The sequence below is a fragment of the Hylobates moloch genome, unplaced genomic scaffold (assembly GCF_009828535.3).
Source record: "Hylobates moloch isolate HMO894 unplaced genomic scaffold, HMol_V3 SCAFFOLD_2, whole genome shotgun sequence".
NCBI lineage: Eukaryota > Metazoa > Chordata > Mammalia > Primates > Hylobatidae > Hylobates > Hylobates moloch.
The window spans coordinates 135,456,374-135,484,121 of record NW_026652277.1 but is presented as its reverse complement, the minus strand read 5'-3'; the positions used below and the strand labels follow the sequence as shown (position 1 = coordinate 135,484,121).

Sequence of the window (27,748 nt, the reverse complement as noted above, 5' to 3'; positions counted from 1 at the left end):
TTCCTTCCCTCATGCACCTCATTTTACAGCTATGAACCCAAAAAGACCAACTCCTAGCCATACACTACAAATGTCTTCAGTCTCCCCAGAGCCAGAGCAGCCTCAGAGAGGAAAAGGAGACCAAGCATCTGCTTCAACAAGGGCAAGGTCAATTTTTATCACTTTCATGAACTGGTTTCCATATGAGACCTGACTTGGGGAAAAAAAGGTTAAGGGTATTTCAATAGCTTAAAAATAAAATTTGAAGAGAATAGAAAAAAGATACTATAATCCAAGAGACTAAGGTTCCAATAGTTGTTAATATCCTCAGTTTTGCCACTAACTTGTCTGTTATACAATCTCTCCAGTGCTAAATTCCTTCATTTGTCAAATAAGGAGACTGGATTAGGCAGTCCTGTCCAGCAGTAATATTGAAAAAATTATTTCCCTAACAAAGTCCTTTTAAAAGTCCATACTGGTAGAGTGAATGGGCCAAGCAGAGGAACACACATTCCTGTATCACCTAAGAAGCAATAAATTATCTTCCATAAAAAATGACAAGAAGGAACTCTAAACCAATAGTGATGTAAAGAAGGTGGCAAATCTTCTGTATAAAAAACGTGTTAAATTGGACAAAACCAACCATTCAAGAACACTAGATACTGACCAAAGGCGGACAATTATTCTTAAAGAAAACAACCAAAAAAAGCTAGAGCTTTCAGTAAGAATGGCAAAGGTCTATGGCCTTCTTACCTGGGACTGCTCCCAATGCCCACCCCAATCAACTGGAGAGAACTTACATTTTACCAGTATAGCTCTGACAGCAGAAATTAGATGATTTGCTACTTGCTGCCAAAAGATATGGGCTCAATTTGGAACTGGAGGGTGTAGGCAAGAAGGAAAAGGAACAATGAAAATCCATGGTTTGACAGTTAAAGGTGGGAAATTCAAAAGAGAACAAATAGGAAAACTCACAGCTTTACTTGCCTGAGGTTTTAGCCCCAGTTAATACAATGGCAAGAAATGTAACAGTCAGATCCAGGAAATAAGGGCCCAGATAAACTCTCACATATCCATGGCCGACTGGGAAATAACATACATACTAGGAGGGGAAGCAGGGTAGGGGACAGGGCAGAAAGAAAGTCCAGTGAAAATCAAAAGCCAAGGAAACTTGAGAACTGGTGGCAACTTTAAATTCAGTTTCCAATACCAGAGATCATGGAAGCCTTACAAATTTAAGGTATCTAAGCATAACCATTGTGGAAATCACTGGCTAACCACTAAGTTATGTAGACATACGCCAGACTAAAATATAAAATAAAAAAATAACCTGAGCAGAGACAGCAGGAGTAATCTTTATTTATAGACAACATGATCCTGTATTTAGAAAATCCTAAGTCTCTATAAAAAGAGCTACTAGATTAGGTGAACTTGTATCTTAGCAAGGTTGCAAGATATAAAATCAGTATTAAAAAACAAGTATATTTCTAAGTATTAACAAACAACCTGAAAATTAAGAACATAATTCCATTAACAACAGCATCAAAAAGAATACCTAGGAGTAAATTTGACAAAAGTAGAAATTCTATACCTGAAATTGCAAAATATTATTTAAGAAAATTAGAACCCAGCCGGGTGTGGTGGCTCACGCCTGTAATCCCAGCACTTTGGGAGGCCGAGGCAGGTGGATCACGAGGTCAGGAGATCAATACCATCCTGGCTAACACAGTGAAACCTCATCTCTACTAAAAATGCAAAAAATTAGCCAGGCGTGGTGGTGAGCGCCTGTAGTCCCAGCTACTCGGGAGGCTGAGGCAGGAGAATGGCGTAAACCCAGGAGGCGGAGTCTGCAGTGAGCCGAGATCACGCCACTGCACTCCAGCCTGGGTGACAGAGCAGGACTCCATCTCAAAAAAAAAAAAAGAAAACTAGAACCCAAATAAATGGAGAAATATACTATGTTCATGAACTGGAAGACTCAATATTGTGAAGATGGCAACTTTCCCCAAATTGAGCTATAGATTCAACTCAATCCATATCAAAACCCCAGCAGAGTTTTTTTTAAATTAAAAAGCCAATCCCAAAATTTGTAGAAAAATGCAAAGGACCCTGAATAGACACAACAACTTTGAAAAAAAAAAAATCTTATTCAATTTTTTTTTGTACACAGTAGCCAGCCTCACTTCCCCGCCAGCTCACTCCCCCATTACCTTTCCCAGCCTCTAGCAACCATCTTCTACTCTCTATCTCCATGAGTTCAATTGTTTTAATTTTTAGCTCCCACAGGTGAGAACATGTGATGGTTGTCTTTCTGTGACAGGCTTATTTCATTTAACATAATAACCTCCAGTTTCATCCATGTTGCTGCAAATGACAGGATCTTGTTCTTTTTATGGCTGAATACTACTCTGTGGTCCATATGTACATTTTATCGATTCATCTGCTGATGGACACTTCAGTTGCTTCCAAATCTTGGCTATTGTGAACAGTGCTGCAATAAACATAGGAGTTCAGATTCTTTTCTTTTTGGTATATACCTAGCAGTGGGATTACTGGATCATGTGGTAGCTCAATGTTTAGTTTTTTGAGAAACCTCCAAACTGTTCTCCACACTGGTTGTACCAATTACATTCCCACCAACAGTGTACAAGGATTCCCTTTCTCCACATCCTCGTTAGCATTTGTTATTACCTGTTTAGAAAAAAGCCATTTTTACAATAATATGTTATTGTAGGTCTAATTTGCATTTCTCCAATGATCAGTGATATTGAGCATCTTTGCATATACCTATTTGCTATCTGTATGTATTCTTTTGAGAAATATCTATTCAGATCTTTTGCCCATTTAAAAAATCAGATTAGATCTTTTTCCTGTAGATTTGCTTAAGCTCCTTATGTATTCTAGTTATTAATCCCTTGTCAGATGAGTAGTTTGCAAATATTTTCTCCCATTCTCTGTGTTGTCTTTTCACTTTGCTGACTGTTTCCTTTGCTGTGCAGGAGCTTTTTAACTTGATGTGATCTCATTTGTTCATTTTTGCTTTGGTTGCCTGTGCTTGTAGGGTTTGGCCCAGTCCAATGTCCTAGAGAGCTTCCCAATGTTTTCTTGTAGTAGTTGCTTAGTTTGAGATCTTAGATTTAAGTCTTTAATGCATTTTGATTTGATTTTTGTATATGGCAAGAGATAGGGTTCTAGTTTCATTCTTTTGCATATGGATATCCAGTTTTCCCCGTACCATTTACTGAAGATACTGGTTTTTCCCATTGTATGTTCTGGGCACCTTTGTCAAAAAATGAGTTCACTGGAGATGTATGCATTTGTCTCTAGATTGTCTATTCTCTGCCATTAGTCTGTGTCTGTTTCTATGCCAGTACCATGCTGTTTTGGTAACTATAAGTATAGCTCTGTAGTATAACTGGAAGTCAGGTAACGTGATTCCTCCAGTTTTGTTCTTTTTGCTTAGAATAGCTTTGGCTATTCTGGGTCTTTTTGTGATTCCATATAAATTTTCGGATTGTTTTTTCTAGTTCTGTGAAGAATGTCATTGAGATTGTGATAGAAGTTGCATTGACTGCAGATTGCTTTGGGGAGTATGGACATTTTAACAATATTGATTCTTCTTCCAATCCATGAACAGGAAATAGGCTTACATTTTTTGGCTGTCCTCCTTAATTTCTCTCATCAATGTTTCGCAGTATTCATTGTAGAGATCTTTCACTTCTTTGGTTAATTCCTAGATATTTAATTTTATTTGTACCTATTATAAATGTGATTGTTCTTGGTTTCTTTTTCAGATTGTTCACTATTGACATATAGAAATGCTCCTGATTTTTGTACATTGGTTTTGTATCCTGCAACTTTACTGAATGTGTTTATCTGTTCTAATAGTTGTCTGGTGGAATCTTTAGGTTTTTCCAAATTTGAGATCAGATCATCTGCAAAGAAGGACTTCTTCCTTTCCAATCTGGATGCCTTTTCCTTCTTTTTCTGGTCTGATTGCTCTAGCTAGGACCGCCAGTGCTATGCTAAATAACAGTGGTGAAAGTGGGCGTCCTTGTGTTCCAGATATTAGAGGAAAGGCTTTCAGTTTTTCCCCATTCAGAAAGATAGTGGCTATGGGTCCATCATATATGGCTTTTATTATGTTGTAGTATGTTCCTATACCCAGATTTTTTAGTGTTTTTATCATGCAAGTGTTTAATTTTATCAAATGCTTCTTATCAATTGAAATGATCATGATTTTTATCTTTTATACTGTCAATATATCATACTCATTGATTTGTGTATGTTCGACCATCCTTGCATCCCTGGGATAAATCCCACTTGGTCATGATCTTTTTAATATATTGTTGAATTTGGTTTGCCATTATTTTGTGGAGGATTTCTTCATGAACATTTATCAGTGATACTGGCTTGTAGTTTTCTTTTTTGATGTGTCTTTGTCTGGTTTGGGTAACATGGTAATACTAGATTCACAGAATGAATCTGTAAGCATTCCCTCCTTTCTATCGTGCAGAATAGTTTGAGTAGAATTGGTATTAGTTCTTCTTTAAATGTTTGGTAGAATCCAGCAATGAAGCCATCAAGTCCTGAGGTTTCTACTGCTCTAAGACTTTTTATTACTTCAGCTTCAACCTCATCACTTATTATTGGTCTCTTCGAGATTTGGATTTCTTCATGTTTCAATCTTGGTGGGTTGTAGGTCTAGGAATTTATCTATTTCTTCTAGATTTTCCAATTGATTGGCATATAGTTACTCATAGCAGCCACTAATGAGCCTTTGAATTTCTGTAACATCAGTTGCAATATCTCCTTTCCATCTCTGATTTTATTTATTTGGGTCTTCTGGTTTTTTTCCTTGGTCTAACTAAAGATTTCTCAATTTTATCTTTTCTAAAACACCACCAAATTTTTGATCTTTTGTATACACTTTTTCATTTCAAATTCATTCATTTCTGCTCTGATCTTTAAACTTCCCTGTTAGTACTGCTTTGCTGCATCCCATAGGTTTTGGTATGTTGTATTTTTATTATTTGTTTCAATAAATTTTTCAATTTCCTTCTTTTTTCATTGACCCACTGGTAATCCAGGAGCATATTGATTAGTTCCCAGGTGTTTGTATAGTTTCCAAAATTCCTCTTATTGATTTCTAGTTTTATTCCATTGTGGTCAGAGAAGATGCTTGATATTATTTCAATTTTTGTGAATGTTTTAGACTTGTTTTGTGGCCTAACATATGGTCTCTCCTTGCGAATGTTTCATGCGCTGACAAGGAGAATGTATATTCTGCAGCCATTGGATAAAATGTTCTGTAAATATCTATTAGATCCATTTGGTCTACAGTGAAGATTAAGTTCAATGTTTCTTGTTGATTTTCTGTCTCTATCTGTCCAGTGTTGAAAGTGGGGTGTTGAAGTCTCCAGCTATTACTGTATTCGGGTCTCTCTCTCTCTTTAGCTCTTTTAATATTAGCTTTATATATCTGGGTTCTCCAATGTTGGGTGCATATGTATTTACAATTGTTATATCCTCTTGCTAAAATGACCCCTTTATCACTAGATAGTGAACTTCTTGGTCTCTTCTTAAGAGTTTTTATCTGGAAATATCTTTTGTCTGATATAAGCATAGTAACTCCTGCTCTTTTTGGGTTTCCATTGGCATAAAATAGCTTTTTCTATCCCTTTATTTTCAGTCTGTGTGTCTTTATAGGTGAAGTGTGTTTCTTGTAGGCAACAGATCATTGAGTCTTGTTTTTTATCCATCCGCCCACTGTATGTCTTTTGAAGAGTTTAGTCTGCTTACATTCAATGTTATTATTGATAAGGACTTACTCCTGCCATTTTGTTGTTTGCTTTCTGGTTGTTTTGTGGTCTTCTCTTCCTTCTTTACTTCCTTCCTGTCCTCCTTTTAGGAAAGGTGATTTTCTCTGGTGGTATGACTTAATTTCTTGCATTTTATTTTTTGTGTATCTCTTGTAAGTTTTTTGATTGGAGGTTACCATGAGGCTTGCAAATACTATCTTATAACCCATTATTTTAAGCTGATTACCACACTGCTTGTATAAACAAATAAACAAAATGAAAACTAATAAAAACTGTACACTTTACATTCATCTCCCCATTTTAAAACTTTCTGTTGTTTTTATTTGTATCTTATTGTTCTATGTCTTGAAAAGTTGTTTTAGTTATTATTATTGACTGGGTCATCTTTTAGTCTTTTTACTTGACAGTTTTACACACCACAGTTACAGTTCTGTAATATTCTGTGTACTTACTATTACCAGTGAGAGTTGTACCTTCAGATGATTTATTGCTCATTAACATCTTTTCCTTTCGATTAAACAATTCCCCTTAGCATTTCTTGCAGGGCAAGTGAGGTGCTGATAAAATCTCTTAGCTTTTGTTTGTCTGGGAAAGTCTGTTTCTTCTTTGTGTTTGAAGGATATTTTCACTGGATATACTATTATTCTAGGGTAAAAGTTTCTTTCCTTCAGCACTTTTAAAAATATGTTATGCCATCTCTCCCAGCCTGTAAGGTTTCTACTGAAAAGTATGCTGCCAGATATATTGAACCTCTATTGTATGTTGTTTCTTTTCTCTTGTTGCTTTTAGGATCCTTTTTTTTTTTTTTAATCCTTGACCTTCGGTAGTTTGATTATTAAATGCCTTGAAGTAGTCATCTTTCGGTTAAATCTGCTTGGTGTTCTATAATCTTCCTGTAGTTGAATGCTGATATTTTTCTCTAGGTTTGGGAAGTTCTCTAGGTTTGAATAAATGTAACCCATCTCGTTCTCTCTCTGTATCTCCTCTTTAAGGCCAATAACTCAGATTTGCCCTCAAGAGGCTTTTTCCTAGATGTCGTAGGTGTGTTTCATTCTTTTGTCTCCTCTATTTGTAAATAGCTTATCTTCAAGGTTGTAACTTTCTTCTGCTTGATCAATTCTGCTATTAAGAGACTCTGATGCATTTTCAGTATGTCAACTGCATTTTCAACTCCAGAATTTCTGCTTGATTCTTTTTGATTAGTTCACTCTCTTTGTTAAATTTATCTGATAGAATTCTGACTTTCTGAATTCTTGAAAACACACAAACATCCACACAAAAACTTGTACACAAATGGACATACAGCATTATTCAAAAACTGGAAACAAACCAAATGTGCATTAACCGATGAATGCATAAGCAAAATGTGGTATATCTAGAAAATACTACTCACCAATAAAAAATAATGAGTAACTAATGCATTTTACCTAGATGAACCTCAAAAATATTACGGTAAGTAAACAAAGCAAGACATAAAAGACTATATATTGTATGACTCCTTTTACATAAAATTTATAGAAAAAGCAAAAGTACAGTCAGAAACCAGACCAGTGGTTGCTGGTTTAGGGGGCAGGAGTGGTGACTAAATGCAGTCACAAAGGAACTTTGGGGGTGATGGTATTCAGAATGCTTGCTTCTGTCAAATTCATGAGTTAAGAATTGTGTATATTTTCATTTATCCTAAGCCTACAATGCCTGAAGGCAATACCTGGGCTTAATAAACATTAGCACTTTCCCATGGACTACCTGAAGGTCATCTTTGGATCTCCATCAACTTTTAGAATGTCCTTATGAAATTATTCTCCTATTAGGGCCTCAGAGGGTGCAGGAAACAGTCAACATCCCAGTAACATCTGAGCAGAGAGGCCCCATAATGGTCTACTACTCACTGAGCCTGAACATAATTAGGCAATGACAGGGTAGGGTAAGAAGCAAGTAGTCAACAAAAGTAGGAAGTCAATGAAACCAAGTGGGAGATGGACTTTGCTCTGTGACGGACACATGTCAAAGTGGAAGAAACAAAGAATGGAGAGTTAAGTAAATAAGATAGAAAATGCATTTCTTTTTCTTTTCTTTTTTTTTTGAGACAGGGTCTCACTCCGTCACCCAGGCTAGAGTGTACTGATGCGATCTTGGCTCACTGCAACCTCTGCCTCTTGAACTCAAACTATACTCCTGCTTCAGCCTCCTGAGTAGCTGGGACCACAGGCGTGAGCCACCAAGCCTGGCTAATTTTTTATGTTTTGTAGAGATGGGGTTTTGCTATGTTGCACAAGTTGGTCTCAAACTCCTGTGCTCAAGCGATCCACCTGCCTCCCAAAGTGCTGGGATTACAAGTGTGAGCCACCCCATCCAGCCTGAAAATGCATGATTAATAAGTAAATGGATATTCTAAGTAATAAAAAATGAATGAATGTCTAAAACTGTATGCCTATAGAAGCTATTAATGAACATGAATTTACTAGAGAGATTGTCTTTGTTCAAAAGGATCAAGGCTAATGCTAGTAAGCAAGAAGGACCATGACATTACGGCAAAAAGGTCCTAGAGGGAATTCTCTAGAGAGAATATGCAAACCAAATGCTTTTTTAAACAGCTCAAGAAAAAAAGTTATATTTGGTATAACATGACAAATACAGTTGTATATTTGGTATAGCATAATAGAAAGAATAATTAAAAAGGAATCACGGTAACAGTAAGATTATATTCCTGGGATCACCTCATAAAAAGATTAAGTTCAAAGTTATGGGAAAGTTCAAACTATGAAGAGGGAGAGGAAGGCTAACAAGCAGAAGTCCTATTTTCAAGAATATTCACCACTACAAAAAAGATCCTCAAAGGTCGTCTCCTTTACCATTAAATCCTCATGCAAGTGAGTGGCTACAAATCTTATTGTCTCGAAACCACTTTCATATAGGTCTTTAAATTTCAGAAATTTAACAGGTATTAACAACAAAAGAATCAGGCTTTATGGTGTGAAACAAACAAATATTTTCTTTCATACTGTATCCTTGACTGTATCCTTGTGTGACAAAACTAAACACACACACATACATATACATATATATGCGTATATATATAAAAAAAAACTTACTAAGTAAACTGCCTAACGTATCTACATCCAAATCTGTGGGTCTCTTTTGCTTCTGGGCTACTAACTGGCAAAAGTCCTGAGCAGCTCTTACAATATCTGCTTTTCCATCTTCCGGAGACAGCACCTTCACTGCCAAATGGCAATTTAAAACTGGAAGAAAAAACAAACAATGTATTTTAAAAATGCTCTGTTCCGGGTATATTTCAAAATCAGTTTAAGAAATACAAGGTTAAACCAAAATAAACATACAGTTCTTACAGTAAACAAGAATTGTTTAAGCCCTTCAATTTCAATATCAAAACATACTTAGCTATTCTCCTCTGAAAGGATCCATATATCCCAAATCACATCCATGTATATATTTATACACTGCCTTCTTTTCAAAGTGTTCAGAATGACTATACATTGTGACTACATCCTCTAGAAAACAGAAACTTTATAGGCTAGCTAACAAATTTTCACGCATCTAAAATTTCCTCTATAATTGCGATATCGTTAGCAGTAACACAGAATAAAAGAAAAAATAAAGACTAAGAAAAAACTGTTAGAGTGGAATATGCATTGCCTATAGCATACACACCTTTATCAATTCTACTTCTATAGGAGCTATCTTACAACTGATGGGATTCTCAGATAACACTGCAAAATTCTTATCTATAGACATGCAAATTCTTTCTTGTCCAGCAAAGATTCAATTTCTTTCCTCACCCCATAGAACAACCAGTTGTACCTCTATTTATATATTCATTTCAATATCCCTACAAATGTGTCCATTCTATGGATTCTCTGTGGAACCAGTTAAAAAATTTGCCTGGTTAAATAAGATCCTTACCATGTGTTCACTTTTTACCAAGATTAAGACGGGAAAGTCTAAATCTGATGATTAAAGATTTTGACAATAAAGAGTAACAGAGTAACGTGAAAGAATAAATGACAGAGTAACAGAAATTGCCATGAAACACAAAACACACATCTTCATATGTTACATGTTCAATTATAGACTCATGCTTACCTTGATCATCTTTGTCATTACTACTTGGAAATTCTGGTGAGTATTTTGAACAATCTAGGCCCAGAAGTTCTTGCTGTTGTTTTAAAATTTCATCCATCAATCTGGAATTATTTCTTTTGAAAATACCTTTAAAAAAGAAAAAGGCAAGTAAAACACAACTAGGTTAATTTTTCCTCTTCAAGTGAATGCTTGCTATGAAAACAACAGTAGATCCAGAACTAAACAAATGTCAAACAAAGCTGTAATGACTAGTCCTAAACTAGAATCTAAAAGGAAGACATGACAACAAAACTTTGTTAATACAAGAGTCTGGCTTCCAGCAAAAAAAAGAACGGAGGTAACTACTTAAGTAGTGGCATGTGAATATGACAGAAATTTAGACTTAGGAATTTTAAGAGATCACTTACTTAAAATCTTTATGGATTCAGAAACTGAGGCCTAAACTCTTTAAGGTTCTTCTCCAAGCAATTATAAATTGCAGCAGTGGTCTAGGGCCTGTTATGTTCCTCACTCACAGTCTAATGTACATTTTCTGCAGATTTACTACTTGTATTAAATACTCTTGCCTCAATTTGATTAGTTTTTTAAATCGTAAGAGGAAGTAATAAGGATTACGTAAAAAGTAGAGAACAGAAAAACAATTTAGTAAATTAAAACAAAGCACAGAAATAAAATACATAAAACAATAATTGGTCCTCTATGCAGGGAAAAGTTAACACTGTTAACTACTGCCATGTTATTGAGAAAGATGAGAAAGACAAAGGAAATATGTGACATACATTTAATGTAAAACTAGTAAGAGCTCTAACTAAAAAAAGGAACAAGTCTTTGACAATTTGCAGAGGCAGCTTTCTAGTAGCCATTGCCTTTTTAATCTTTATCAAATGTTCCTACTCTGCACTCTCAGTCAGATGTGACTTTAAAGTAGTTTAACAAAATAACTGGGAGAGAGAACACAGGCTAATATATACACACATATATAATAAATACATACATATAAAGCTGCTTAAATCCTTTCCTTCAAACCAGGTCTCTTTGTAGAATTTCCAACTTATATATATATATATCTCTATGGCACAGAATCTGCTGAATATACTGTATACAAATGCCAAGCCAGAAGTGTATGTTTAACAGTAGTTACAAAAGTAGTCTCCTTTGCTGAGGAAGGCTTTATAAGATTTGAGCTGAGATGAACTCAGAAGGTTAAACAGAAGAAACTAGAGAAGATATCAGGTGGGAAAAAATGCTTAAGAAAAAGCATGAGTTTGGAATGTTAAAAAAAACAGACCAATACTGCTGATGCAAAGGATGTGAAAAAACTGGTAAGAGGATACTCCTAGTTTTTATTTCATTCTGCCTATCAAATGGATAAGCAACAATTTCTGAGCAATAATGGGAATACGTAAAAATTTGCATCTTTAGAAGAATTAATCTGGCAACAGCATACAGAAGGGCAAGCAGCAAGCAGACCACTGTATTAGTCCATACATAATTTGTTGAGGCGATGAGGGGAAAAAGGATTTACCACAAAGGAAGAATTGAGAGAATATGGTATATGACTGACTTAGAAGTGAATGTAGAAAATTCCATGGCTTTTATCCTAGGTAGCAGAAAATGATAATCTTTTTTTTTTTTTTTTTTTTTTTTGAGACAGAGTCTCACTCTGTCGCCCAGACTGGAGTGCAGAGGTGCAATCTCGGCTCACTGCAACCTCTGCCTCCTGGGTTCATGGGATTCTCGTGCCTCAGCCTCCTGAGTGGCTGGGACTACAGGCATGCGCCACCATATCCGGCTCATTTTTTGTATTTTTTTAGGAGAGATGGGGTTTCACCGTGTTAGCCAGGATGGTTTTGACCTCCAGACCTCGTGATCCGCCCACCTTGGCCTCCCAAAGTGCTAGGATTACAGGCGTGAGCCACCGCACCCGGCCGATAACATTTTTAAAAGTTGAAAATTCCACAAAGAGAACTGGTTTGAAGGAAAGGATAAGTTCGGTTTTAGACAGCTGATGATAGAAAATTTAGGTGAGGATTACTATAGAAGTGATTAAGAGAAATGACACAGAAGGAGTCCAAAAGAGGTCATATAAGCACCAATGTGAGTAGGGATCTTATCTGTTTTGCTCACCAGGGCCAACCACAGTACCTGGCACAGAGCAAACAGTAAATAAATGTCTGCTGAAAGAATATGGGAGCTCAGAAACTGCGACACAGATATATATACACTTGAGTCATCCTCCTTAAAGTGGGACAGCCATATACACAAGAATAACGATTAATAAGATTTCAAATATAAGTAGGTATATATAGAGAAAAGTAGAAGGCTAAGATGGCACTACATATGAATGCCCACAATTATTACGAAAGCCCACAATCATAAGACTCTAAGCGTGGAAATATAAAAGTGAACATTTTGAAACAGCCATATCTAGAACAAGATTAAGCAAAAAATTTATCACTAAATATTAGCAAAATTTTTAAAGGAAGGTGATTAATATCAGGAGCTATTTGAATGGCAATCTTTAGAACAGTAATACCTGTGGAGTAATGCAGAAGTGTAGGATATAATCATATCCCCAAATCAATCATAAAATTCACATGTATATAAAAAGCATATATTCTGAAACAGCATATAAAATATATGATGCCAGCTTATAAATTTTACAAGATTTCCAACCATCTATACAAGTTAGACCACACTTTGGTCTGTATTATATGTATAAATTGTGGAAGTCATATTAATTTCAAAAATTTCTTAATTTAACAATGGGCTGGGTGCCAGTGGCTCTCACCTGTAATCCCAGCACTTTGGGAGGCCAAGGCAGGAGGAACACTTGAGGCCAGGAATTAGAGGCTGGCCTGGGCAACATAGCAAGACCTTGTCTCTACAAAAAAAAATGTTTTTTAATTAGCTGGACATGGTGGCACATGCTCTTAGTCCCAGCTATTCAGGAGGCCTAGGTGGGAGAATCGCTTGAGCCCAGGAGTTCAAGGCTGCAGTGAGCTATATCATGCCACTACACTCCACTTGAGCAACAGAGAAAGACTCTTTTCTTTAAAACAGACAAAAAAAAAAAAAAAAAGTAAAATCTCCATAACACTCCAGCCAGGACATATAAGTTTATTAAAAATCAAATGGTAAATGACTCCCTTTCCCATAAAAACTAAGATTTATTCATTTTAATAGTGTTGGGTAATACTAGGAAAGCCTGCTTTGTCTATTCACATCACACTAATCCCCTCCTTTGATACTCTTTTTAAAAACCTAGCCTTCAGTTCTCACCAATTTGTTCATATTTACCTTAGCCTCCAGACTAAAATGGTAAATCTTTTCAGGAACTCTTGCCCTCTTCAAAGCAATGGATGACAATCTTATCATCAGAATATTCACTACCTCTCCTCAATCTTTATTCTTCCCTCCTCAACTTCTCTGAAGCACTACCATTAATGACCACCATGCTTCCTTCTCAAAATTCTATCTTTATCCCAACTTGTCTCAATGTTCTCTTCCTGATTCAACAAGTAACCTGGCTCCTTGAATGGCCCATTCTCACTTTCCACTGAATCCTCCTCTTTTCACCCTAAATAAAGATTATTCCTCAGGGTTCCTGTCTCAGCCCTCTTTTTCTGTCCATGTGCTCCTTCTTTTCTGATTCTAGTCACTCACAAGACTTGAAAACAAAAAAAGCCCAGACAAAAATAAGTGAGGTAAAATTTGGGGTGCAAAAATTTAAGGGGGTGCCAAAAAAACTCAGTAATTAAGATAATGAATAACAATGCAGTATCTTTAAAAATTAAAATGCCGAAGTATCCATGATGAACAAAACATTAAAATTGTAAGTAGAAACAGGATCATTTGGTTCCTAACATTTCTAGTTCATTCAAACATCTAATTCTACCTTGAAGTTCTGTAGGCATCCGAGAGTGAACAAAGCCAAACCTTGGCGGCTTATCTAATAAAGCTAGCTCTCAGAACACTTATATGACATCAAGGTTAGAAAATAAATTAAAAGGAGCAGGACTTTAAGTGTATAACTTACATGCATTTAAGAACAAGACTGGAAGGGGACAAGCAAAATGAGAACAGTAAATGTACAGTGGTAGTAGGACAGCAGGTGATATAAAATCGTAACTGCTATAAAATGGTTTATAATTAAAAAAAAAAAGTCCTCCTTCTTGACGCACTATTTCTAAAAAAGGCATCAGTATCTGCCCAGTCACCCAGGCATCCTCTCTACTCTCCCATTATCACCCCCCAAAGCCCTACTAATTATGCTAAGCCCATATACTCTTTTACAGCAATGTTTCCTATATCCATATTCCTTTCTGTCCATTGCCCACACTGTTCCAAGCCATTGTGCTGTTCTTTATTATATATACACATACCTATTTTTAAGAAACAGGGTCTCACCCTGTCATCCAGGCTGAGTGCAGTGGGGCTATCATAGCTGACTGCAGCCTCCAGCCTCTAGGCTCAAGTGATTCCCCTGCCTCAGCCTCCTGAGTAGCTGGGACTACAGGTGCATACCACTGTGCCCAGCTAATTTTTTTATTTTTCATTTTTGTAGAGACAGGGTTTTGCTTTGTTGACCAGGCTGGTCTCTAACTCCTGGCCCTCAAGTGATCCTTCCTCCTCAGGCCTCAAAAAGTGCTGGGATTACAGGCATCAGCAACCGGCCCAGCCTACTTCCTTATAATATTATAAGCAACTTCTGTGGGTGTTCCTGCCCCCTTCTATTAAGTACTGCTAGCTTCACCACCAGATTATTCAATCCTGGCACATTCCAACTTCAGTATCTTAAACGGTTCCTAAAATGCCTAGTGTATTAAGAACAAACTGCTCAGCCCAACATTAACATTCCAGCCTATGCTTCCATGCTTGTTGAACAGAAATCAAATGAAGTTTTCCATTTCTCAGTAATACTTTATCCCCACAAATCAGAATTGCCTATGTTCCTCAAAAACACATGGAGTGACTCCAACCTCCATCCTTGATGCCACTTCATCAAGCTCATGCCTGTTAAATTCTCCTAATTCTTCACAGGCCAGCTGAAATGTCATTTACCTTCAAGAGGCCTTTCCCAATTCCCCAGCCAGATGTGCCCCATTCCTCCTCTGACTTACCCTCACTCTCAACTCCTCCACATACACTCATTTAAACTTGTTAATAAACGAATATTCTACTTTTTATTATAGCTTAAATCTCTCCATCCTCCTCTCAACTGTAGTCTTATTTGTGAACGTGTGTCTTACTCATCTCTTTTCCCATATTTTCCATATAGCAGTTCAATGTTTATTTAATCAACTGAATTACCAATGTACAAGGTGCCGCTTAACAATAACGAAACAAAAAGGAACATGTCACTGAATGGAATTTTTCTTCGGTTTCCAGGAACATCCCACAAGAAAAGCAGACACTTCCTTATTGCACACAGGCAGAAGTTCCACTAAAAGGAAAGAATATTACAGAGAGACACAGTTACAAAATGTCTCTTATAAAGACTTTCATACAGTTATTGGAACAGAATCTTTGTCTTGGCTGATTTGGATGCAGAAATGAAATTTAAAGGTATGGTCTCTGAGAACTGCTAAGAGTGTAGACAAGACACTATGGGCAAAATGATTCCTAACAACTCATAACTTGGCCCCACCCAGAAATCTGATTATACTTACAAGCAATATTACAGCTTACAATTTGCTTCAGGATTCAGTGTCCACACACACACACACACACACACACACACACACACACACACACAAACTTCACATGATACACAAGAAATACAAGGTATAAGGTTGGCTTTGACTAAAACAGGCAATTCCTCTAGTAATATCATAGTATATGTACAGATTCTTTTTCTCATATTATAATTCATCCTGTTTCCCTTCTAGAATCCAAACTAAAGCAAAAATGATAAAGAAACTATTACAAAAGTTATTTTATGTAAAAGGAAGCTAAGGCCATATTCATTCAGAAATAACTGATTTAGGGAAAACACTTGAAAATACTCAAATTTTTAAGAAAACAGTATTTTACAGAATTATACACTATTGCGCCTCAAGAATCACTTTATTCCAACCTTTTACAGGTGAGGAAAAAGATCCAGAAAGGTCAAGCAATTGTCTTTGGCCAAGCATCTAAGAATTTGGCCTGAAATCCAGGTATCCCTCTAATTATTTAGTTCAGTTACTATTTCTAACTCTGATAAAGGAACAATACTAAACTCCACTGTACAACTAAATTTTGAATTCCCCTCCAAAAAAGTTGAATTTTATAAAATAAATACAACCTATCTTTTAATAAATGAGTAGTATTTTTCGAAAAAACTAGGACTAGAGCTTTTTTTTTTTTTTTTTTAAGACAGAATCTTGCTCTGTTGCCCAGGCTGGAGTGCAGTGGCGCAATCTCGGCTCACTGCAAGCTCTTCTCCTGGGTTCACGCCGTTCTCCTGCTTCAGCCTCTCGAGTAGCTGGGACTACAGGCACCCGCCACCACGCCCGGCTAATTTTTTGTATTTTTAGTAGAGACGGGGTTTCACCGTGTTAGCCAGGATGGTCTTATCTACTGACCTCGTGATCCGCCTGCCTCGGCCTCCCAAAGTGCTGGGATTACAGGCGTGAGCCACGGTGCCTGGCTATTTTTTTTTTTTAATGAGATGGAGTATCACTCTCTCACCCAGGCTGGAGTGCAATGGCACGATCTCGGCTCACTGCAACCTCCACCTCCTGGGTTCAAGTGATTCTCCTGACTCCAGAGCTCTTTTTTAAAAGGCTTTTAAGGAGGTTTCACAGGGCAAACAGATATTTGAATTCTTCAGGAGTGACTTGGGAATCTAAAATAAGATTTTGCAATAATGGCTTAAAGATTTTTATGTTTTGTTGCTTTAAAATTATATTTCATGTACTCTCAATTTCCCAAATGTAAACTATACGAAATATAAAGAAAAAAGTTAAATGGGCTGGGCATTGTGGCTCATGCCTATAATCCCAAACACTTTGGGAGGCTGAGATGGGAGGATCACTTGACGCCAGGAATTTGAGACTAGCCTGAGCAATGTAGCAAGACCCTGTCTTTATAAAAGAATTAGCCAGGCATGATGGCTTGTGCCTGTAGTACTACCTGTAGTACTACCTACTCAGGAGGCTGAGGCAGGAGGATCATTTGAGCCTAGCAGCTCAAGGCTGCAGTTAACTATTATCGCGCCACTGCACTCCAGCATGGGCAACAAAGTAAGACCCTGTCTCTAAAAAAAAAAAGAAAGAAAGAAAAGATATATCAAATAGCCATTTATGACAAAACACACACAAGAAAATCTTCAATTTCCAAAGTAAGGAACCTGCACACATATCCTTTGAATCTACAATAAAAGTTGAAAAAAATAAAAGTAAAACCACAAAATCTTCAACTTCCATGAAAGAAGAAAATTATTCTAGCAAAGTTATACCTCAGAAAGACTACCATGCTTTTGTTATTTCTTAATAAACAGCAGGTATGCATTTTGGGGGCCAAATGAAGACTTCATTTTAGATTCTAAGAAACATTTGTTTTAAATTCTAGTCTTAAAACATAAGATGTTCAATGTTTAGATAATAAGGGAATGTTCCCTAACCTTCCCCATAACTACTGGAATGTCCCTAACCTTACCATTGTAACACAACTATTTCTACTTCTCAATATTTTCTAGTCTTTGTCTACATGCATATGTAATCCTAGTGTATGCGATTATGCAATTTTGCATCCTGCTTTTTTTACTTGTATAATATGTATCCTTCCTTGGTGCTAGTCTCATGATTATTTTAACAACTGTATTAAACAAAAAGTTTTTTGCTGTTTTTTTCAGTTCTTAAAATATAAAAATCAATACTTCCCCAGGTGATTGCTATTATAGGAATCACTCTATTGCATATTCTCTCTCAGCAGTCAGGTTTCTCATCACATGTGAGGAAAGAAGAGTATCATATGGAGACCAGAAATGGCAGCAGTGGCCATAACATGAAGGGGCCTGTGGGCCTTGGTAATGAATTTCTAAAGCATTCCAACTACAACGAGAAGTTGTTGGAGGATTTTATTCAGTCCGAATGATGCCATCAAAAAAAGATCACCTCGCTGGTAGGTGAAGAATGGATTATGCAGGGACCAGGATAGAAAAATGGAGATCAATTAGGAGGCTACTACAGTAATCCAGGTGAAAGAACAATGGTAATTTAAACTTGGGTGGCCGCAATGGAGACTAAAACAAGGATTAGGTCTCAAAAGTACTGTTTTAGACATATAAGGCATAGGATTGATCTAATAAATGATTTTAGGCAAGGAGTTAGATACAGAAGTCTGGAATTATGGGAGATATCAGGACTGTATTTCCAGCCCAAACCTGAGTGTCAGCACACACATGACATTTAAGGCCATGGGATTGGGGAGATTATCTGAGGGACAGGGGTCAGCAAACTACTGGTATGGAAAATAGCCACATTTGCTTATGGCCATTTTTGGCTACACTAGCAGAGTTGAGTAGTTGCAACAAAGTGAATAACAGAAAGACAAAGGCATACATACAGCTCCAAACTCTAGGACACCACAACATTTGGAAGTACAACAGAGGAGAAGCCAGACATATGGACTAGAAGAAAGCAGAAGGCTGGGCGCGGTGGCTCACGCTTGTAATCCCAGCACTTTGGGAGGCCGAGGCGGGCGGATCACGAGGTCAGGAGATCGAGACCACGGTGAAACCCCGTCTCTACTAAAAATACAAAAAAATTAGCCGGGCGTGGTGGTGGGCGCCTGTAGTCCCAGCTACTCGGAGAGGCTGAGGCAGGAGAATGGCGTGAACCTGGGAGGCGGAGCTTGCAGTGAGCCGAGATTGCGCCACTGCACTCCAGCCTGGGCGACAGAGCGAGACTCCGTCTCAAAAAAAAAAAGAAGAAGAAAGCAGAGTAGAGTAGAAGTTAATTTGCCTAATCTACCTATTAGGTTACATACTGTATTCAGTCTTACACATTAACTGAATAATAAAGTCATGACATGCATACTTTTTTTAAATTAAGGGAACCAAGTCACAAGGAGTTTAATTAGACAAGTATTCCATCAGCAAATCTTATCTGCATTCCTCAAATACTGATTATTTTAAAAGGTATGTGAAATGTATAATCAAGTCTATAAAATGAGACTTTTAAAATACATTTACTATCTCTTTTAAATCTGAAACTGGAATTTTTACTGTGATTATTTATTCCCTTCTACAGAAACAGACTTAAGAAATAATAGCAAGTACTCACAAGAACAAACAAGAGAAAAAATGAGATAAGCACTGAAACAATCTCTCCTCATTATTAAGCACTTCACTGGTTATGGAATTAAAGTAATCTCTATTTATAAATAAACGCCAGTTCTAAAAATTGGCCTCCCTCTTTTTCTTTTTAAACTAGTCACCTAAGTTACCTCTAACAACTCAATTATAAAATGACCAGAGAGCAATCTTCAGAGAAGAAAACATATATTTATGGAGCAATTATTTAAAATGAAAAAAATCTACCATTAAAATTTTACATGACTGAAGTAGTCATAAGAAAATAAATCATAACAAAATACATAGGCCATTAAAAGCTATTTTATTTCAGGAGAGAGCCCTTCAGGACACCTCACAGAACAACAATTATACTGCAGAAAATTATACTGAAGTGCTGTAGTAGGAGAACAGGTATGTGTAATGGTGACAAAGTATATAACAAAATGAGGGCTGGATTTAAGTCCTAGCTTGTCAGCACAAGAGATATGTAAAATGAACAATCCATGTGGGTTTTTTCGGCATCTTGTTGGACATTTTTAAAATGAGAATATATTTACAATCTGCTCACCTGACAAACTAACAGCTTAACACAAACCTGGAGCACCATAACATTAAATTTTTAGCTGGTTTTTAAAAAAATGTGTCCTATAATTCAAAGGATGAACATGTATACTAGTGGGATGAAGAAATTTCTTAGTCTTTAAATATCTTTTACAAATAATTTCTATGACCTGTAGATAAGTGCCTGTTTACCAAGGCTTGAAGATGACCCAAAAGATCAGAAACAGCACTAAAAGTGACTATTGTCGTCACATTCTCTTACCACTGGAAATCAAAATAATGTAATGGTTAAGCACAAAAGCTCTAGAATAAAAATCTGGTTCAAATTCTAGATCTGCTCTTTACTAGATTTGGAACCTGGCTTTTTAATTCTCAGTTTCTTTATCTGTAAAACTGCTAACGACTTAAGGCACTTTTCTATAGTATCCAGTACAGATTAAAAGTTCAACCAAGGATAATTATTTTATTAAGATATAGGTTTGATTTATTGATTGATTGACTGAGACAGGGTCTCACTTTTTCACCCCGGCTAGTGTACAGTGGTACAATCATGGTTCACTACAGCCCCAACCTCCAGGACTCAAGTAATCCTCCCACCTCAGCCTCCTAAGTAGTTGGGACTACAGGCACACACCATGTCTAGCTCATTTTTTATTTTTATTTTTCAGAGATGGGGTCTCACTATATTCCCCAGGCTGGTCTTAAACTCCTGGGCTCAAGCAATCCTCCCATGTCAGCCTCCTAAACTGCTGGGATTACAGGCATGAGCCACCACACTCAGCAAAGGTTTACTTTAATACACTGATCCAGTACTATAGTTAAACAAAAGGGTACATAGAGAATAAGGTCATTTAAAAAGCTAACAAAAGCAGATAGAATTTTTCAAAGACAGAGTAAGACTGGGGATGGAATAGTTTAGAGAGGCTACTTCAGAGATGATAGTTAGGATGGACTTACAAGAATCAACAGGCTGGGCATGGTGGCTCACACCTGTAATCCCAGCACTTTGGGAGGCTGAGGCAGGTGGATCTTGAGGTCAGGAGTTCAAGACCAGCCTGGCCAACATGGTGAAACCCCATCTCTACTAAAAATACAAAAAATTAGGTGGGCATGGTGGCATATGCCTGTAATCCCAGTTACTCAGGAGGCTGAGGCAGGAGAACAGCTTGAACCCTGGAGGCAGAGGTCGCAGTGAGCCGAGATTGCACCACTGCACTCCAGCCTGGGCGACAGAGCCAGACTCCATCTCAAAAAAAAAAAAAGAATCAACAGTCTTTTGACAGGTAGCTAGCCCTTTGCCTAGCTACCTGTTAAGGTAATTGTGAAACTTTTTTTCACAATTGTAAGGATGTTAAGATAATTGTGAAACTCTGTACAAGAAGTCAACTACACAAAAGTAGAGATTAAGAACAGAATGCTCCCTTACATGAGTTTCCACGTGAGGGAAGATAAACACTAGGTTGCACTATTCAGCATGTCAAATGTAATCACATTTATATTTAGACTTTCAACATTTCCGGCACCTCTGTATTTCAACATAAGGAGACTAAATTTAAGAAAATCATACTTCTCAATAGTATCTGTGTCACTGTGCCAACTAAGTAAACTAAGGTAAACTATGTTCATTTTCCTCCATTACTTTAAGGCTTCTGGGTATTGTGTTGGGAAGCAGAAAGTGCAACTCAGTTCATTATTCTTATCTACAGGAAATGCAGCCCTTCTTTGAATTCAAGGAACACACATTAACTATTCATTACATGCATAACACCAAGATACACTCTGTAAGAAAAGCAAAAATGAGAAGGATGGATAGCATCTGTGGAGCTTATAATCGAGTAAGAAAGTTTGTGCACATATACATATAAATATGACTACACAAAGCAGAGAACAGAAGTACCTTTAGAGAGGTTTGAAGTTCTGAGGAGATTCAGAGATACAGTAAGATAGGGAATGGAGTGAATACTCAAGAAAGGCAAAAATATACAAGGTGATATTTAGGATTGACTCAGAAAAGATGAACAATAGCCTCTTGGTAGGTATACAGCCATTTGCCAGAAAAAGGAAAAGACGGAATTCCAGGAAGACGGAACATTAAATAATCTAAATACAGACGTAGTAAAAGGTACGCAAAGCATTGAGAAATAGGTTGAAAAGGTGGGATACACTGGGCAGACTTTTAAAATGTTACTGTGAGAAACCTGTACCCAAAAACCATTTCAAAAGCAACCTAGCTTCGATTTAAATAAACCAAGGAAATAACACTAGAAAGAGCAGCACAAAAAAAATTTTGTCGTCTTACTGTTGAATTCTCACACAGAAGGCAATGCCTTATTCTGGATCATTCCAATTTACAGCAAATAATCCTAAGGCTTACCCCAAATTATCCTCAATCATGAAAAGCAACATGAAATATAAATAATCTAATGTAAGGCAAGTAGCAGAGTATCCTTTGATCTGCGTTAGCGTTAAACTCCAGTGTGCAGAAGTATCATATAGGTAGCTTGACAAAAACAAAGAGACGCCCAGGTCCCAGTTCCCTCATTAAGTTTGATTACTAAGTGTGTTGAATCTGTATTTTTTATAAGCATCCCCAATGACTAATTCACAGATGGTCCACAGACAGGTTTTGAAAAATACTGACCAACAGCAAGGTTCCCAGCAAGGCACAATAAAGTCAGGAAATAAGAACAAGTTCTGTCACTTAAGATAACAATACATATCCAGATAACTTGGAGCCAAGTGTACTTGCATGTGAGACACAGGCAAACAACACTGCTAAGGCTAGAACAATAAAATCCATTTACCCCAACCCCTGGTTCTTGTACCATCCCAGTTATGGTCATTTCTTAAATTATAATCATATAGATAGAACAGCCAAATCTCACTAGAATTCTGAACTCAAAACATTCCTGATCACTGTCCTGAGAGAACAACTCGAATTTTTGAAAGATGAAAGAATTACTTGCAGACTCTATTATAATCAAGAAATATTGTAGGTAGTGAAAAACAAAAAGATCAGTTTGCTGGCAGTCAAATCAAGGTCAATATAATAGATCTTTTAGTCTAAGGATTAAATATTATTATCTAGATCCAACCATAATTAGAACGAATTTAAGTACAAATTTGAGGGCAAAGGGGTGTAGGACAGAACAAAATGTAAGGTGGTAAGCTTGTCTTCAAAGTGGCTGCCCATCCATCTCCCTTCAAATCCTCACCCAACCTTTCTACACAAGCCATTTTCTCATTGAGAGGTGAAGTCTATTTCTCCACTTTCTTGATGCAGAACAGACATGAGACTTCTCTGACCAAGAGAACACAGCAAAAATAACACTGCATGATTTCCTAGGTTAGGTCCTAAGACATCTTTCAGCTTCAGCCTTTGGCCAAGTCTCTAGAAACATTCATTCTGGGGGAAGTTAGTTAACTGGTTACCCTGAAGCCAACCTCCAGACCATGTGAAGCCAGATGACCAACCTGCCCCATCTATTTCAGCCATGGAAAACCAGGCACCAGACATAAGGAGAAACCTTTAGGTCCCAGACTCTATCTGAATGAAAGCTTATGAGTGACCCAAAGGAAAACCTGCCCAACTGAATTAAGACAATACATAAACTGTTGTTTTAAAACACTATGCTTTGGGTAGATTTCTACAAAGCAGTAGATAACCAGAATAGCTGTCCAAGACTTCATCCTACCTCATTTCCCAACTGTTCATTACATAAATTAACCTACTGCTCCCAACACCCTACTCAATGCTATTACTGAAGCTAGTCTAATGGGAATGCTGCCATTAGGGAAATCCCCATTCACACACACAGAGAACACTATTCACGCCAATCCCAATTCTATCTTTTTGACTAGGTCCAGCTCAGGTGTTGCTCCCTTCCTTAACAGACAAATATGGAGGTAACCCGGGAAATTTTCCATTTTTTCTCCTTAAATAAAGTATCTGCCATTCACTTAGCATTTGTATATTAGCTTGTGTTAATTTTTAATGGACATCCTTGAGTGGAAACTCCTTAAGAGACACCATTTCTTGTACTTCTTGTATCCCAGTGGCATTTATGAGTATTCAATAGGATTTTTCATATGTTAAATATCTACCTAGAAATAAGCTTAAATAGACATTTATTTAGAAACACTGAATATGGCCAGGCAAGGTGGCTCACACCTGTAATCCCAGCACTTTGGGAGGCTGAGGCCGGCGGATCACCTGAGGTCAGGAGTTCGAGACCAGCCTGGCCAATATGGCAACACCCTGTCTCTACTAAAAATACAAAAATTAGCAGGGCGTGGTGGCACGCAGCACTTGTAGTCCCATCTACTCGGGGAGGCTGAGACAGGAGAACTTGAATCTGGGAGACAGAAGTTACAGTGAGCCTAGATTACACCACTGCACTCCGCCTGGATGACAGAGCGAGACTCCATCTCAAAAAAAAAAAAAAAAAAAACACTGAAAAAGAAACACTAAATAAAGCTTACATGTCTATACTCCCTCTGAGTGAGTCTTACGTATCCACATGGCCTATATTTTCAAGTCTATATTCAAAGAGCCCTTCCTTGGCCTCCCTATTTAAAACTGTACCCCTTCCTACACCACTGACTTTCAACATTCCTATCTTCCCTTCTCTGCTTTACTTTTCCTCATTGCACTTACATTACCACATATTTACCCACGTATATTATTTGCCAGACTCCCACTGAAATCTAAGTTCCATGAGTACACTGCTGCATTCCCATGTCTGGAAGAGTATCTGGTACTTAACAGACCCCAACTGTCACCTGTAAATGAATGCATGAACGAATCAAAACCAAGAATGGACTAATTGAAGGTCTCTTATTTCAGGAATATTTCTTATTCCTTTAAAAAAAACAAACAAAAAAACTGCTTTTACAGTTAGGACACAAAATCCTGTAAGCCCTTTCACTGAAAATGCTCCTTAAGGTGCCTTTCAGTTCTCAGCCAAAACTTGGCTTAGCTTACTTCTTCCTTTTAATTACTAATCATTTTTCTTTTAGCAACTATGACACAGGATACTTCTGAATCACATCAGCAATTTAAACACAGGACTTGCCCGAACAAGGAAATGTGGCAACATTAAGTCTGTACTAGTAGGCACGGTCATCAAGTCAAACAATTTAGCTATACATTTTCCTTCCCTACTGGAAGATAAAGATACTTGCTTTAAAAGAATCACCTGGCTGTACATCAACCCACCTATCACAATGCTTAATGTCTTTGATGTCTACTTTTGCTTCACTTATTTTTTTCCCCAAGCAAAACTGGTTGCATTGGTTAGGCATGGATTGTGTCATCTCCTAACAGTCTCATGATTTCTATTGGTCTGCTGAGTTCTTTAGCAAGTTCCATAAACGTCAGTCCCTGAATATATCAAACTTTACCCTACAGGGCAAATCATCATTTGGTGACGACAGGCTACTGCGTCATCATGTTCCTTGCGGGCTGCAGGAAAGATGATAGGGCAATCAGAGATCACCCTGTAAGCGTTACTGTCTGGCATATGCCTACCCTCTCTGACAAAACCCTGCACTTAAATTTACCTATCTGACAAAGATTTATGCTTCTCTAGAGCACACAGGTAATCTATTGAACAGAGAATAAAACTTTCGTTTTCTTCCCTTCATACCAATACTCCTAAATCATTCTTCTCACATCTTTATCTTTAAAGAAATTCCAATGCTTTCAAGATCTGATTGAAACTCAAACCTGACATCCCAAACCTGAGTCTTCCTCAACTTATCTCCTAACTATTCTTCAAGGTCCTGCTTAAATCCCACCTCCACAGCATGAACTTCTCAACTTCCTTCATTCACAATTTCTCTCCTTTCTTCTCACAATAGTAATTTTACTCTCAACACTTCTTGTTATTAACCATGTCAAATATGTGAGCGTGTGCCTACCTCCTAACAAGCCTGAGAGTCCATGGAATTAAATGCAAGATTCCAAGGAATATGCCTAGCACAGTGCTTTAGGTTTGTACCTACCCAATAAGTACTGAATCTTTGTACATACAAAAAGTCTCTATGGTGAAATTCGTTCCCTCAATCAAAACGTATGAGAGGACAATTCTATCAAGTACTGTGTTAGGCACTGATGATGAAGGATCACAAACCATCCCAGGCTTCCAAGACAGAAAGGGACCATTTTCTTTTCTGCCCATCCAATCTCTCACATATTTTTCATAAACCCAGTTCAAATACCACCTGATCCCCGCCGCTCCCATTTGCAGTACCTATCACACAGCCCATGCCTAAGTCCTCTATAGCCTCACGCCTGGAAGCTCTCTTAAAAGAAACAGTGTGGTGTAACCAAAGGCAAAGACTGTGAAAAAGCACAGAATGGCTAAAATTCCGATCTTTGTGGCCCCATTACGATCTTGTGGCCTTGGGCAAATCAGTTAATGTTTTTAAACCTTGGCAAGGATATACAAACACCATCTACATTACTGCGGTATTATAACGAATAAGAGATTATTTATTTATTTATTTATTTGAGACGGAGTTTCGCTCTCGTTGCCCAGGCTGGAGTGCAATGGCGCGATCTCAGGTCACTGCAACCTCCGCCTCCCGGGTTCCAGCGATTCTCCTGCCTCAGCCTCCCTAGTAGCTGGGATTACAGGCATGTGCCACCACGCCCGACTAATTTTGTATTTTTAGTAGAGACAAGGTTTCTCCATGTTGGTCAGGCTGGTCTCGAACTCCCGACCTCAGGTGATCCGCCCGCCTCGGCCTCCCAAAGTGCTGGGATTACAGGCATGAGCCACCGCGCCCGGCCAAGGGATATTTTTAAAACGTTAAAAAGCGACTGAGTCAAATCCAGAGACGTAGTAGGTGTTCAATACAGCTGATCTCCCTTCCTCGAAAGCGCTAGCGCTGTGATTTGCAGAGAGGCCGCGGCAACTCGCGCCCTGGGCACCACCGCCAGACGAGCGGTCCAGCGGTCCAAGACGCCTCGGCCACCCCCCACCACCGCACCGGGCCTCACCTTGGTGGTCGTAGACGCTAATGTAGGAGATGCCCACGGCCATACACCACACCACGAGGCTCGCGATGTCCGAGAAGCTGGGTTCCTGCTCCACCTCGGTGATCACCAGGCCCATATGCACAGGCAGCTTCTCCAAGGAACGGCCGTCCGCGCGCCAGCGCATCCGGTGGTGGGTGGCTGCCAGGCACGACCCCCCGCGCGGGTGACGGTGGTGACGGCGGTTCCTGCCGACTGCCGGGGGCTTGCGGAGCGTGAAGCCGAGCGGCGCTAGGACCGCGGCAGAGGCGGCGCGGCAGCAGCGCCGCCAGATCCAGTTCCAGGTGCCGAACCGAACGCGGAGCCAGGAGGTGAGCGTGCGGTGCAGACAGAGCAGCGCGTGCAGCACCCGCCACACCAGCTCGTACAGCCCCGTCATACTCTTGTGGCCCTCGAGCACCCCCTCTCCCTCCCGCCCACTCCCGCGGCGCGACGGCTTTTTATCCGCCCCTGCGGCCGGCGCGGGCCATCGCTCCGCGTCCCCCCGCCCCCCGAGCCCGAACCCCTTTCCACTGCCAACACCTCACCTCGCCCCCGCCGCCATCTTCCTCCTCCCTTGGCAGCCCCGCCCCCAGTTGTACATGGACAGTTCTGATTGGCCAGCGTGGAATTCTGACGCGGCTTCTGGGTCCGAGAATATGGCCCAGCCGGGCGCAGTGAGGGAAGGCTCACGCCTGCGAACTAGCCGGGCCGATACCGCGGGCGCCCCCTGGTCGTGTGGAGGGCGATGAGCGAACGACCCTGGACTTTCTGAATGGGACCCCAGCAAGGCACACGGGGTCTTCAATGCGATGTGCGCTTCCAGGGTACGGCGTCCCTTGGGTCCAGAACGTCTTATACTGTCTCCTCTCACGGCCCCGACAGAAACGGTTTCTGAGGAGTAGAAGTGTCCTAAGTGGAAATTACAAATGCCGGAAAGAACCTAGGAATGGAAAGTAGCCCTCAGTAAGTGTTGAT

At 38.8% G+C, this 27,748-nt stretch overlaps 1 protein-coding gene across 1 annotated transcript in view; it reads right to left on the bottom strand.

Annotated features, from left to right (window-relative positions):
- Nucleotides 1-27,334, bottom strand: part of NUS1 (NUS1 dehydrodolichyl diphosphate synthase subunit) — a 35,120-nt gene extending 7,786 nt beyond the window's left edge. The window contains exons 1-3 of the mRNA XM_032157725.2: nucleotides 26,756-27,334; nucleotides 9,906-10,031; nucleotides 8,894-9,043 (exon numbers count right to left, since the gene is read on the bottom strand). Coding sequence (XP_032013616.1) covers nucleotides 8,894-9,043; nucleotides 9,906-10,031; nucleotides 26,756-27,170 — 691 coding nt within the window. The 5' untranslated portion in view covers nucleotides 27,171-27,334. The remainder of the gene's footprint in view (nucleotides 1-8,893; nucleotides 9,044-9,905; nucleotides 10,032-26,755) is intronic.
- Between the last annotated feature and the right edge of the window lie 414 nt (nucleotides 27,335-27,748).